This window comes from Castor canadensis, chromosome 6, assembly GCF_047511655.1.
Source record: "Castor canadensis chromosome 6, mCasCan1.hap1v2, whole genome shotgun sequence".
NCBI lineage: Eukaryota > Metazoa > Chordata > Mammalia > Rodentia > Castoridae > Castor > Castor canadensis.
Window position 1 is genome coordinate 11,842,383 of NC_133391.1, and position 12,555 is coordinate 11,854,937.

The 12,555-nt window shown below is 52.1% G+C and overlaps 1 protein-coding gene and 1 non-coding gene across 3 annotated transcripts; both read left to right on the forward strand.

Annotated features, from left to right (window-relative positions):
• Positions 1-60: 60 nt before the first annotated feature.
• Bud23 (BUD23 rRNA methyltransferase and ribosome maturation factor) lies at positions 61-11,752 on the forward strand. 2 transcript variants are annotated; one of them, XM_020181351.2, is made up of 12 exons: positions 61-207; positions 309-346; positions 2,444-2,539; positions 2,631-2,713; positions 2,815-2,911; positions 4,973-5,069; positions 6,371-6,421; positions 7,069-7,154; positions 7,280-7,325; positions 7,628-7,686; positions 11,274-11,363; positions 11,480-11,752. In XM_020181351.2, the coding sequence occupies exons 1-12, from the start codon at positions 160-162 to the stop codon at positions 11,532-11,534; spliced, it is 846 nt and encodes a 281-aa protein (XP_020036940.1). In that variant the 5' UTR covers positions 61-159; the 3' UTR covers positions 11,535-11,752. The 2 variants fall into 2 exon arrangements, with proteins under 2 accessions (XP_020036940.1, XP_020036941.1); XM_020181352.2 differs by lacking the exons at positions 61-207; positions 309-346 and adding an exon at positions 362-531.
• Positions 10,808-10,937, forward strand: LOC141424554 (small Cajal body-specific RNA 20). The gene has a single exon (XR_012449455.1).
• Positions 11,753-12,555: the final 803 nt, after the last annotated feature.

Consider the following 12,555-nt stretch of genomic DNA (forward strand, 5'->3'; position numbering starts at 1 on the left):
CTGTTCTCCGCCCATGTATGCCCTGTAGCCAATCATGTAAAAGGAAAGGCGGGCAGATGGGTGGAGCATGCGTACTACAGTACAGCCGTCGCAGCGCTGATGACATAAAAGCCTGGCACCCGAAGACGTCGCTGACCGGCGTGCTGCTCAGCCCCGAGAATGGCGTGTCGCAGCCGGAGACCGGAGCACAGCGGTCCCCCGGAGCTGGTGAGAGCCCTGTGGCCTGCTGACACCCCTTTCCCCGCTTTGGGGATTCCTGCGTCTGGATTCTTCCCTCTACCTGCCATTTCTCTTTGTCTTCCCCGTAGTTTTACGACCAGAATGAAGCCCGGAAATACGTTCGCAAGTGAGCAGAGCCTGGATATTGCGCGGCATCGGGGGACGGGAACCCGCAAGTTACTCCGATTGCGGGCACTTAGCATGGAAAGCATGTAGAAATTGGTGTTGGGCCAAAGGAGGGACCTGGACTAATGTTCTTTCTGCCCCTGGTTAAGGAGCTTTGAACCGGAGAGCCGAGCAGTCAAGTAGGGTGTGAGCATCTCTGCTTTACCTAGGTGGTTTTCAAAGTTTAGTTTGACAAGCCTGGTGCAGCGGTTCACGCCTGTAATCCCAGCTACTTGGGAGGCTGAGATCGGGAGGAGCACGGTTTGAGGCCGCCCCGTGCAAATAGTTCAGGAGATCCCCATCTCCAAAATAGCCAGAGCAAAATGGAGGTATGGCTCAAGCGGTAGAGCAGTTGCTTTGCGAGCATGAAGCCCTGACTTCAAACCCCAGTCCCACCAGAAAAAAAAAGTTTAGTGTGACAGTTTGTTTTAAGAGTATAGTCAAAGAATGGGGCTGGAGGCGTGGCTCAAGCGGAAGAATGCAGTCAAATCGGGGTTGGGGGCGTGGCTCAAGTAGCAAACCGCTTGCCTAGAGCTTCCCCTGGGTTCAATTCCCCAGTAATTACGCCCTCCCAAAACAGTGTGATAAAATAGGCAGTAGCCAGGATACGAGTGAGGGGTCCATATTATTGGGAGGGAGTAACTAATATTCATGTATCCCCTACTTAGATTAAGGCTCTAAATTTTAACGGCAGCAGTAGGCGTGTTGTCTGAATTTCCCAGTTATTTGTGTAACTACAAAGCCACTTGACAGGTAAGGGCTCGAACACTGCTCTGTAGAAACTTGTGCAGAAATCAGTCTCTCCTTTCCATTCAAATGGGAGTATAATACAGAAGCTCAACAAAACTCTTCCGTCCAGTCGTCTTTTTGAATCAAATACAGACTTTTCTTCTAGCTGTAGAGCCCTGTGTTAGGTGTTTTTGATAACTATTGTGTGATTCTTGACCTTGGTTTTGGCAAGGCCAAATACAGATCTGTTCTGTTCAGCATGATAGCTGCTAGTCAGAATGATTTGGAATGGAGAAATGTAAAATATCTTAGAGTTTTTTTCTATGTTGAAATAATACTTGGGACAAATTGGTTTAAATAAAATTTTATTTGGTATATGGGGCTAAATGGATCTTTTATAGTTGTTTTCCTTTTTTTTTTTTTTTTTTTGCTGTACTGGAGTTTGAACTCAGGGCCTTGGGCTTCCTAGACAGGTGCTCACTCTACCACTTGAGTCACTCCACCAGCCCTTTTTTGTGAGTGGTATTTTCAAGATAGGGTCTTGCCTGGACTGGCCTCGAACCACTATCCTTCTGATTGCTTCCTGAGTGGCTAGGATTACAGGCGGGAGCCATGGGGGCCCGGCTCCTATTTCTTCTTAAATGTGGCTTCTTGGAAGTCATTTGATACTTGCCTTATTTTTTCTCAAAGACAGCAGTGCTCTTTTTTTTTTTTTTCATTTTGGGGTGCTGGGGATGGAAGCCAGGACCTGGTGCTCTATCGCTGAGCTATATCTCCAGCTGCTGTTCTTGGTTTTTGTTATGTATTATGATCTTTTTTATGAGAGTGACTATGGTGGATAATTATTTCAGGAAATTTGTTCCTGAGTACTAAAGCATCAAGGCCTGAGAGCATTGCATATTGTCCCTGGTTGGTCATTATCTAAGTAACCCGTTTATATATGCTTTGCAGCCAGTACATTGTGTCACAAAACTAAAACAAATAATAACTGTGTCACAATAAAATAACTTGTTGCTATATCATGTAGGCATTTGGGACCACTTCTGAATAGTCATAGCTGTTTGTTGATCTCGAGTTAGAATTACAAGGTAAGAGGATCAGGAAAAAGTACCTCCAGCTGACTGGATTTGAACTCAGGGTCTACATCTTGAGCCACTCCACCAGTCCTGTGTTTTTTTTAGAGAAAGAGTCTCAGAAACTATTTGCCTGGGCTGTCTTTGAACTGCAGTCCTCCTGATGTCTGCCTCCTGAGTAGCTGGGATTACAAGTGTGAGCACCAGCACCTGGCCCAGGAGTGCTTTACCATTTGCTGGTGTTTTTGCCTTCCCAGCTCACGGATGATTGATATCCAGACCAAGATGACGGGGCGAGCCTTAGAGCTCCTTTGTCTTCCTGAGGGTCAGCCCTGCTATCTGTTGGATATTGGGTGAGTCCTGGGGCCTGGTTCAGGTCATCTGGGTAGTGGTGGAGGGTCTTGGCCGCTCACCACTGGGGTCCCGTTTGATTGTGTCTTTCAGCTGTGGGTCTGGACTGAGTGGAGATTATCTCTCGGAGGAGGGGCACTATTGGGTGGGCATTGACATCAGCCCGGCCATGCTAGGTAAGTAAGTAGCCCTGTTTTGTACCAGGGTGTGCTGCCCTCAGGAGTATGAAGGAACTGTACTGACATTCTTTCCTTCCTGTTTTTTTTTTGTGATGCAGATGCAGCCTTGGACCGTGACACAGAGGGAGACCTGCTTCTGGGGGACATGGGCCAGGGAATCCCTTTTAGACCAGGTTCCTTTGATGGTTGTATCAGGTAAGGGTCTTCACTTCCTGCTTTTAATCTTGTGGACCAGTGCTTCTCAAACCTGGCTGGGCAGTCACAGGATGCTTAAAAATGCCTATCTCCTGAGATGCTCAGATTTATAAGGTCAGAGAAGGCTCAAAAATACATGTGTTTTTACATTTCAAAGCTCTACTTCTGAGATCATCTTACACTGGTGAGTTCAGGCACTCCTGGGGTGGATTCTGTGTCTGTTTTGTGTATGCTGGGACAAGGGGGTGGTCTTTGAGCATCTAGGGCCCCAGCAGCCACATTGTTTTCTTTTTTGTGGTACTCGAGCTTGAACTCAGGGCCTACACCTTGAGCTACTCCACCAGCCCTTTTTTGTGAAGGTATTTTTTCTGAGATAGGGTTTCTTGAACTATGTGCCCAGGCTGGCTTTGAATAGTGATCCTCCTGATCTCTGCCTCCTGAGTAGCCAAGATTACAGGCATGAGCCACCAGCAGCCAGCTTGGTGTTTTCTTCTTTTTCAGGCAACTCTAGTAGAGTACCTGGGACCACGCCAGTTTCTTTGTCAGCTGTTGATTTCCTTCTTGGTTGTTGAGGTCAGGATTTGAGCACATGCACAGTACTTTGATAACAGGTCTTAGAACAATGAAATTGCTGTTGGAAATAAGTTTGTCTTTGGCTTCTGTGTGAAATTCTGCTTAGTACTGGGATAGTGTTCTGCTGGAAGAGTGGAGGTAGGGAATAGGGGAGGAAGCTATGAATCATTGTGGGGAAACCTTTGGTCTTGGTGAGTGGAGGGATCTGGTGAAGATGGAGACACTTAGATTTGAGTTTTTTTACTACATGCAGAAGTAAGGCTGGGGCTGGGGCAGGGAGGAAAGCTCAAAGGTAGCAGTTATTTTATTTTGTGGGCTGAAGCCTGGTGCACAGGCCTTTGAATGGGAGCAGACGTGCCTGTCAGTGGGGCTCAGGCCTAGTTCCCAGGCTTCTGCACAGGGACAGACCTGAGAGCACTCCAGGCTGAGTGTGGTGTCTGCACTGCAGGACCTGCCAAAGTCATGAGGAGGGACAGGCCTGGCCAGGGCGGCTTTGAGAAGTAGAGGGGAAGTGGAATCTGGGAGTCAGGGAGGTCTCTGAGTGAAGGAACAGTGAGCAAAGGCACAGGCGTGCATAGGAAGGAATCTGGTGAGTGTGCAAGTCCACGGGAGTCAGGATTGCTTCCCAGAAGGCTTTGAGGTGTGTCCTAGTTACTGGGGCTGTATTCAGTAGACAGTTGGGAGCTGGGGAGCTAGGGCATCCAAACTGTTTAGGAGTGTTATTTTCAGGTGGAACTGCAAAGTGAAGGGAGACTGGCAAAGTGTCAGAGAAGGTGGCAAGGGCTGGGATGGTGGGGAGGGCGAAAGCTGAGAGTGGCAGGTGGACCAGCCAGTGGGGTGGGTGGGGTGGGTGGGGTGGGTTCTGGGGTGAGAGTGCCAGAGAGAAGGACAGATTACTGGAGGTTTGTGCCTCTGAGTCTTCAGACAGACAATGGGAAGAAGTGACAGGACGCGGGTGAGCGGCTGTATGTGAGTGTTTTTGGTTGACTGAATGGAAGGAAGGGGCACGCCTATAATCCTGGCTACTCAGGAGACAGAGATCAGGAGGATTGTGGTTTGAAGCCAGCCTGGGCAAATAGTTCAAGAGAGACCCCCATATCGGGGGCTGGAGATATAGCTCAGTGGTAGAGTGCTTGCCTGGCATGCACGAGGCCCTGAGTTCAACTCCCAGCACCACCAAAAAGAAAAAAAAGGAGAGACCCTATCTTGAAAAGAACTCATCACACACACACACACACAAAAGGGGCTGGTGGAGTGGCTCAAGTTGTAGGCCCTGGTTCAAGCCCCAGGAAGGGGCAGGTGGCAGAGATGGGTTTGGCACCCAGGTGAGGTACATAGGAAACAAGCACTGGCTGAAGGAGTGCAGCCCTCCTGGGTACTGTTTGTGAAGAGGGACCCACAGGCAGGAGATTGGTGGTGGGTGGTGGCTGTGAGAGGGAGGAGGGGAAGAGATCGGTGCCTTTCCTGATCAGATCCTCTCCTTTTTAGCATCTCTGCTGTCCAGTGGCTCTGTAATGCCAACAGGAAATCCGACATCCCTGCCAAGCGCCTCTACTGCTTTTTTTCTTCTCTTTATTCCGCTCTTGTGAGTATGAGGTCCCCACCTGGGCCGGCTGCTGGTCCATCCCTTGCCCTGAGGTTGAGTAAAGTGGAGGGTTCCATGGTGGGAAGGCCACTTGGATAGGACTGCACAGGGTGGTGGGAACTTGCTGTGGATCTTGCGCAGGGATCAGCCTAAACTGAAGTCCAGGCTCAATGGGCCAATGTTCCGATCAAACCTGGAAGATGCTGATGTCAATGTCTGCCTGCAGTTACTAAGCTGGAATAGTAAATAGCTGCTTCTGAAGACCGCAGTTCCTGGGTCTCCTGCTACTTTTCGTCTGTTTGTTTTTGGGTTTTTTTGAGACAGGGTTTTGACCTTGAGTTCAAGGCTGGCCTCAAACTCAAACTCCAGATCCTCATGCCTCAGCCTCCCAAGTGCTGGAATCACAGGTGTGCGCCCTGACACCAGGTTTTTTTTTTTTTGTTTTGAGACAGAGTCTCATTATATAGGCCAAACTAACCTGGAACTCATAATCCTCAGCCTTGAGAGTGCTGGGATTACAGGTGTGCCCACTGTACCTGGCATCCCTGGCTTCGTTTTAATCAGAAGTTTGGGGCATAGACTGAGCAGAGTGAGGACAGAATCATCCTGTCCAGCCCACAGGGGACACTGTCCAAAATACCCACATCCTCCAATTCCTCTCTTCCCTCCTCCCTTCCAGTGTTTCTCAAGTGGGAGGCCGGGATGGTTCCTAGCTCCAAGGGAGACTTTATTAATAAGCTTTCTTCTGTTTTACATCTGGGCTAGCCTTGATATCAGTTGCTCACTCAGCTCAGATGATGGCTTGACATTTTAAGTCCTGAAAACGGGTCCTGTTGCATTTTGAAGTCCCCCCACCTCACCCTGGCCTTCTCACGGTGCACGGTCTTTCTGGGTGCATGGCTTGGTTTCTCCCCTAGCACTGGGGTTGATCCTGAAGGTCTAGGTGCCTTGCATTGCTCTTCTTTGTAGTGCTCCCCCTCACACCCTTAACTTACCAGCTCCCACTGTCCTCAGGTCTGCTCAAGTGTCCCTTAGAGAGACTGCCATGAACCAAAGATAACTCAGCAGTCTGTGCTACTCTGCCTACTCTTCTGCCTTGCACGTCTCACTGCTGGAAGTTGCCTGCCCTCCACCAAAATGTGCGCTCCAGCAGCTCAGGGCTGTGACAGTAACCCCAGCCTCAGGGGCAGAGCTTGCCTGAAACGGGGACTCCATAAATATTTAGTGAGTGAAGGAGAGTGTGAAGGAGTGTGTGATTCTGGTCCTGGACGAGGGAGGCTGTAACGCTTTGTTGCTTGCAGGTCCAAGGGGCCCGAGCTGTCCTGCAGCTGTATCCTGAAAACTCAGAGCAGGTGAGGCTCTTGGCTGCTGGAGGTACAGAAAGGGGACCCCCAAGCTGGGAAGCTATCCTGTTCCTCACTCACCTGCAATGCTGTTGGGAGGTGGCACACAAGGAAGCTCATGCTGACTGGTGGAAAAGAGTGGCCCTATGGGCTCTGGTGGCCCCGAGAGGGATGGCGTCTGGGAGGGGTAGGGTGTCATCTTGCCTTGATAGGTTAGGTGGTATTATAGGTAATGTGCTAGGCTGTGGCTCATTTCCATCACTCAGTAAATAAATGGGAAGGGAGGGGCAAGAGGACACGAGCAATATCTGTCCTATGTGATGTGGGTTAGAAATTAGGAAGTGTGGGCCCAGGTAGACAAGTGACAAGTGATGCCTGAGCCCAGTGGTGGCTGTTCATTTCCTGAGACTTGAGTAGAGATGGGTCCCTGGTAGTTGCTGTGTTCTGTAGCTCCCCCAGTAGAGGGTTGTGTGGTGACTGAGTGTCATCTGTGCTCTCCTGGCTTTTGGGGCTTCAGTTTGAAAGGTCTGGTTGTGAAGGATTTCATGTCCAGGCAAGATGCAGCTCTAGGGGTTGGGGTACAGCCTGGCTGCTTGGAGAGCAAAGCTTCTGTCCCTCCATTCTCTCTGGCCAACTTCCCATTCTTCTCTCTGCAGTTGGAGCTGATCACGACCCAAGCCACCAGGGCTGGCTTCACTGGTGGTGTGGTGGTGGACTACCCCAATAGTGCCAAAGCAAAGAAGTGAGTACTGCCAGGGCTGCCTGCAGCAAGGGGAGAGGGTGGGCAAGGGCCGAACAGGAGGCGGACTAAGGTCTGTCCCTCCCTGGAGGCTATGAACGGGGCTCCATGCTGCACTCTTGTTTCAGGTTCTACCTCTGCCTGTTTTCTGGGCCTTCGACCTTTCTTCCAAAGGTGAGGGGCCCCGGATTATTTGCAGCCTCCTGTCTTGGATTTCTTGTGGTGGGGCTGAGGCCGAGGAGCATGCTGAGAGAACTGGTGGTGAGGGTGCTGCGAGCTGCAGAGCCCAGCACACCGAGTCCTATGAGATCTGGAGGCTGGGCCTCTTGCCTGTCGGTGGGCTGAAGCCTGGTGCACAGGCCTTTGAATGGGAGCAGACGTGCCTGTCAGTGGGGCTCAGGCCTGGTGCCCAGGCCTCTGCACAGGGACAGACCTGAGAGCATTCCAGGGCGACCTAAGAACTTTGCTTCCTGCAGGGGCTGACTGAAAATCAGGATGCAAAGCAGGCCACTGAGTCTCCATTCACTAATGAGAGGTAAGGCTGTTGCCAGCTGCGTGGAAGTTGGGGTAACTGCCACCAGGGCTGCGGACAGTTCTGTCCGCCTCACAAACCCGGGGTGAGGCACCACGGTGGCCCAGGGTGCTGGTAGAACAGAACTCCTCCTGGACTGGTCTTGCTTCCACCTTGGGCTGAGGCCTGAGGCCCTTCTGGCAGCCATCCATGCCATGCTGCCGTGGTTCCCCTGGTGAACCTGCACATGCTTCTTCCTCTTGCCATGCCATCCTCCCTGAAGCTGCCCTTTCCTGTATCCTCCTCTTTGCTCTGGGCTCCTTCCAGTAGCACTCATCGTTTCTCCTGTGTCAGGAAAGGTCCTGTCCTAAGCCCAGCACAGTGCCCCAACAGTCACCTGGGAATCTACCTGGGCCACCCAGGAAGCTTGACTGCTTCCCCATAACAGCTGCTCCTGGTACTTGCCTCCTCTGCCTGGTTCTCCCAGTCTGTTTTTCTAGCCAGTGTGTCTCCTTACAGACTGTCCTGTCAGGGTCACCCCCAGTTGCCCTCTCACCAGCTCTGTGCTGACTTCTGGGTTCTTCCTTCTCTGCCATCCTTGCCTTTCCCTACTTGCTCAGCCGGGTCTGAGTCAGCGACCTCCTTAGCACTTTGTTCTCCTTCTCGCCTTCCTCCCACAGTCCTGGTCTCCTCCTCACCTGGCTGCCTCCCCTTCCCAGGGTACTCTGACTCCTGTTTGGAGTGCTGTGCAGCCCAACCTGGCTCCTTCCTTCTCTGTGGTCTTTAAGTATCAGTGAGAGAGCTTGCCCAGCACGTGTGAGGCCCTGGCTTCCTCCCCAGTGCCACCACTGATAAAAGGCAAATGGAAGCTCCTAATTCTTTTTATTTATTTATGTATGTACGTATGTATGTATTTATTTATTTATTTTTGTGGTGGGTTTTTTTCAAGCTAGGGTCTCAAGCACTTTTTACCCAGGCTGGCTTTGAACCACAATCCTCCTGATTTCTGCCTCCTGAGTAGCTGGGATTACAGGTGTGAACCAGCACCAAAGTTCTATCTTGAGTCTCGGCCCCACCTCTGACTTCCCAGCAGCTGCCGTGTCCATGCCTGGACTCAGGTGCAAAGCCCTGGGCCTTGCCACTTCCTCCCCATCCTTTGCCATGTCACCCTTCCCCTCTTTCCTCCATCCCTCCCCTCAGTGTGTGCCCCACTGAACTGTCACCACACCCTGCTGTCATTACTAAATAGCCGCCAGCTGCTCCCTGCTGCTGTCCTCTGCATCTTTCAGTTCACTTTCTGGGCAGCAGCAAGACAGCCTTTCCTTCTGTCTTGCTCTTGCATCCACTGTTCTGCCCCTTTACACATCTCACTGCTCTGCATTACATATTTTTGTTTACTTCGTCATTATTTGTATCCCCAACTAGAATGAAACCTTGGTAGGACTGGTATTGTGTCCCTAATGTCAGGAATAGTGTCTTGTTAGTAAAGGTTGCTTAATGTTTGTTGAATGAGTAATTGATTATCAAGTTGCAAAGGAGGAGGTCATTTCTTGGTTCTGCATGATGTGAGTGTGAGGTATTGAGATCTTGAAGACATTTAAGAGGGAAGGTGGACTGAGAAGGAGTGAGTTTGGCAGGCTCCCCAGTGGTGAAAACTGTCCGTGACAGGCTTGTGCCGTCTGACCCCTGACCCTCCACACCATTTCTTCCCCAACTCATTCTGCTTGGAGCCTTGGAGCTCTTCTAGATGCTTCTGTGCTAAGGTGCCTGTTACTTTCTCCCAGTCAGTGGCCAATCTCCCTTTTCAGAGGAAGTCCTTGTTGTGGAACTACAATCCATCTAGTCCTCATGCTGATGTCTGTGGTGACATGTCCTTACTGTATGCTGGGGAAAGTTGAGTGGCCTGAGTGTCCACCCCCTACCTGTTTACAAGGGCGATGATGAAGCCAGGCATGGTGGTGCAAGTCTGTAATCCCAGCACTCAGGAGGCAGAGGTGGGAGGACCTAGAGTGTGAGGCCAGCCTGGACTGCACAGCGAGAACCTGGATTCAGTCCTCAGTCCTGCAAGGAAAGAATTTTTTTTTTGTAGTACTGAGGTTTGAACTCAGGGCATATACACCTTGAACCGCTCCACCAGCCCTTTTTTGTGAAGTTTTTTCAAGATAGGGTCTTGTGAACTATTTGCCCAGGCTGGCTTCAAACCACAATCCTCCTGATCCCTGCTTCCTGAGTAGCTGGGATTACAGGTGTGAGCCACTGGCACCCAGCTCCTATGCTCCATTTTTTTGTTCACTTTATTCTGCTGGTGCATTTCGCTCTTGCTGCCTGACCTCCACCCTCCCACTGCTCTAAACTGCTCCTTGGAAGGCTTGTGCAGTTCTGCCACTGCTGCTGCTCTCCACATCTGTGGTTTGGGCTGTTCCCCTGCAGTGGCTTCATGGATTCCCTGATCTCTCTCAGTGCTGGCTGTCCTCTGTCTTGGGCATCCTGGGCCCCATCCTGTTGTGTTTGCAGCTGCGTCCTGCTGCTCATGGCTCACCGCAGTGCTCTGCACTGGCCAGGGTCTTCTGGGCTGTTCCAGTCCTCTTCCTTTTCTTCAGTGCCTTCATGCCCTCCCTGTCTTCTGCCCGTTTCGACCATCCCAGGTCTCTCAGGAATTACTCTCTGTACACCCTGAGGTCTGAGTGATAGTGAGTTGCTGCATGGAGAAACGTCACTGGTTCCCGCTGGCGGAAGAACACGCTTTTTGCTAGCACCCAGACCTCCCGCAGTGCCCTTGGGTCCTCCTGCAGTGTCTGCTTCCCTTGCCTGGCCAGGCTGGCTGGCTGCTGCTCCTTTGCCCAGCTCTGCTGGGGAGTCCAGCCCTTCTCCTTGCCCATCTTTCTGACACTCTGAGCAGCCCTCAGACCTCTGCATTCTCTCTGCAGGGGGAGAGTGGTCTCTGCCCAGCACAGTCAGGGCTGTTGTAGGGCAAGGCTGGTTCACGGCCCCGGTGAGTGCCAGCAGACCATGGCTGCAGGAGCCCAGGAAATGCTGATGCTCAGGTGGCGAGGAGCCCTCATGAGCTGTGCTGGAAACTGGTCCCAGCTGCTGGGGATCAGGGGAAAAGAGGGTGGCTTTGGGGGACTCAGCCCCATCTTCCCAGGCCCTCTCTCCCATTAGGCTGTGGGGGTTATTTTTCTCCTCAGCTAGGGCAGGAGGCCAAGATCAGCCTTGAGGACCATCGTCAGGACTGCTTCTAGCCAAGCAGCCCTGTTTTCCTCCCTCACACATTTGTAGGGTCTCCAGGAGACCCCCAGGAGAGCTGATGCCAAAGCTAGACTTGACCTGAGTGGCCGCACTGGGCTCTCCTCAGCCACTGCCAGTCTCTGGTGGGCTATTTCTGGCCTCGGCTGCCCCCCAGCAGTGTGGCTCCCACAGGCAGGATGGATGCACACTTAACATGGGGTCACCTGCCCAGGGCAAGGTCTGTGTGTGACAGGACTATAGAGCCCCAGTGGTCGTACCAGGACAGAGGGGTCCAGAGTAGGGACTTGTAGAAGGGAAGAGGGAACTCTTGCAAGTAGGGGCATCTGAGACCCCCTTGGAGCTCATGGCTGTCTCTGGTACAGAGTTCCATACAAGAGGGCGCGACGGAGTGTGGTGAGGAAGAGCCGCGAGTGGGTGCTGGAGAAGAAGGAGCGGCGCAGGCGCCAGGGCAAGTGAGTGCCAGGCGGGGGCAGTGCGGGGTGCTGTGACACTGGTGCTCACTGCCCTGCAGGGTGGAGATCTCACTGCACTGTGTTGTGCTCTGAGACTACCACTGTGTCTTCCACAGGGAGGTCAGACCCGACACTCAGTATACTGGCCGCAAGCGCAAGCCCCGCTTCTGAGCCGAGCCGTGTCCAGTCCAGTGGGACAGCCCTACAGTCACCCCAGGATGGGAGCTGTGCCGTCCCGCCCAGGTTCCTGCCTCTAGGGACTCTTCTGTGTTGATGCTTCTGTGGTACTTTAGAGAAGTTCTAAAGTCCCCAAAGTATCTTTTCCACTACAAATTTCCAAGGACATTTTATTTTGTGAAAGGAATAAATGACTTTGTGGGGACCTGTGACTCTGGCCTCTCCCAGCTCTGATTGTAATCCAGTGTCTCAGGTCCCTTTGTTGACAAAGGAATCGGGTTTAAAGAATTAAAGTGGTTTTTAAGAGTATGGTGAGCCAGGAAGCAGAGGCAGGAGGACTGAGGCCAGCTTGGGCTATGTAGTGAAAGCCTGTCTCCTGACAGACAACGAAGTGGATAAACAACTGCCTTGCAGGCAGGGTCCAGGGCTTGTTGCCATGTGACCTTGGCATACACTGCACTGATTGTGCTGGACGGGAAGGGTGTCAGGCATACCTGTGTCAGTGGTACCCACTGACCTGAGGTCACCACTGTAGGCCACCCCCACCTCGGCATTTGGTCGCTTCAGGGACTGTCTCCTGTCTCATCATAAGTGCTCAGAAAGGGGGAGGGGGTCCTGCTCGGGGATGGTGGCCTGTCTAGTAGGCCAAGAAGTCTGGGGGTGGGCCAGGCTACGGAAGAAAGTAGAACTGGACATGGTGCAGGGAGGGGCCCAGGGTTGGTGAGGGTGGACCTCAGGCCTGGGTGTCACTTGCTGGCTAATCAGTGGTGGTTGAGGGTGTGTTGAGAAGGTTGAGATCCTCTGTCTTGGAGCCCCTTCCCCTCTGTGCCCCACACATCGTCCCCAAGTCCTCAGGTGCTGCAGATATAAGTGTAAAGCAGCAGGGCGCCACTAAGCTCACGTCTGTAATCCCAACTACTCAGGAGGCAGAGATCAGGAGGATTTCGGTTTGAAGCCAGCCTGGGCAAATAGTTCACAAGACCCTATCTCAAAAAAACCCATCACAAAAAAGGGC